Source organism: Eurypyga helias, unplaced genomic scaffold (genome assembly GCF_000690775.1).
Source record: "Eurypyga helias isolate BGI_N326 unplaced genomic scaffold, ASM69077v1 scaffold34258, whole genome shotgun sequence".
NCBI classification, from domain to species: domain Eukaryota; kingdom Metazoa; phylum Chordata; class Aves; order Eurypygiformes; family Eurypygidae; genus Eurypyga; species Eurypyga helias.
In genome coordinates, this window is record NW_010265548.1 from 585 (window position 1) to 973 (window position 389).

The 389-nt window shown below is 64.8% G+C and overlaps 1 protein-coding gene across 1 annotated transcript in view; it reads right to left on the minus strand.

Moving 5' to 3' along the window:
• Positions 1-112: 112 nt before the first annotated feature.
• The window catches only part of LOC104513441 (cationic trypsin-like), a gene marked incomplete at its 3' end in the record, with an annotated part of 2,280 nt that continues 2,003 nt past the window's right edge, over positions 113-389 (minus strand). Inside the window, exon 3 of the mRNA XM_010156787.1 lies at positions 113-366. Coding sequence (XP_010155089.1) covers positions 113-366 — 254 coding nt within the window. The remainder of the gene's footprint in view (positions 367-389) is intronic.

A 389-nucleotide genomic window follows, 5' to 3' on the forward strand; every position in this document is an offset into this window, starting at 1 on the left:
GCCCCAAAGCCTCTGAGATGCCCCCAAGACGTTGAGATGTCCCCAAGACACTGAGGTACCCCCAGGTCCCTCAAAGACCCCGCCCCCTTGGTGCCAAGACCCTCCCACCTACCTTCGGGGCTGCTGGTGCTGCCCCAACCCGAGACGACGCACTCGGTGTTGGGGAGGGGACAGCTCTTGGGGAGGGCGACGGGGGCCACGTGTTCCGTGAAGCGGACGGGCTTCTGGAGCTTCAGGAGCATGATGTCACTGTCATGGCTGGTGGGGTTGTAGTTGGGGTGGATGAAGGCCGCGGCCGAGTTGATGCACTGCTCCGTCCCCTCCTTCGTCTTCAGGCTGTGGTCACCCACGCGGACGGGGATGGAGCTGCCGGGAGAGAGGGACAAGGC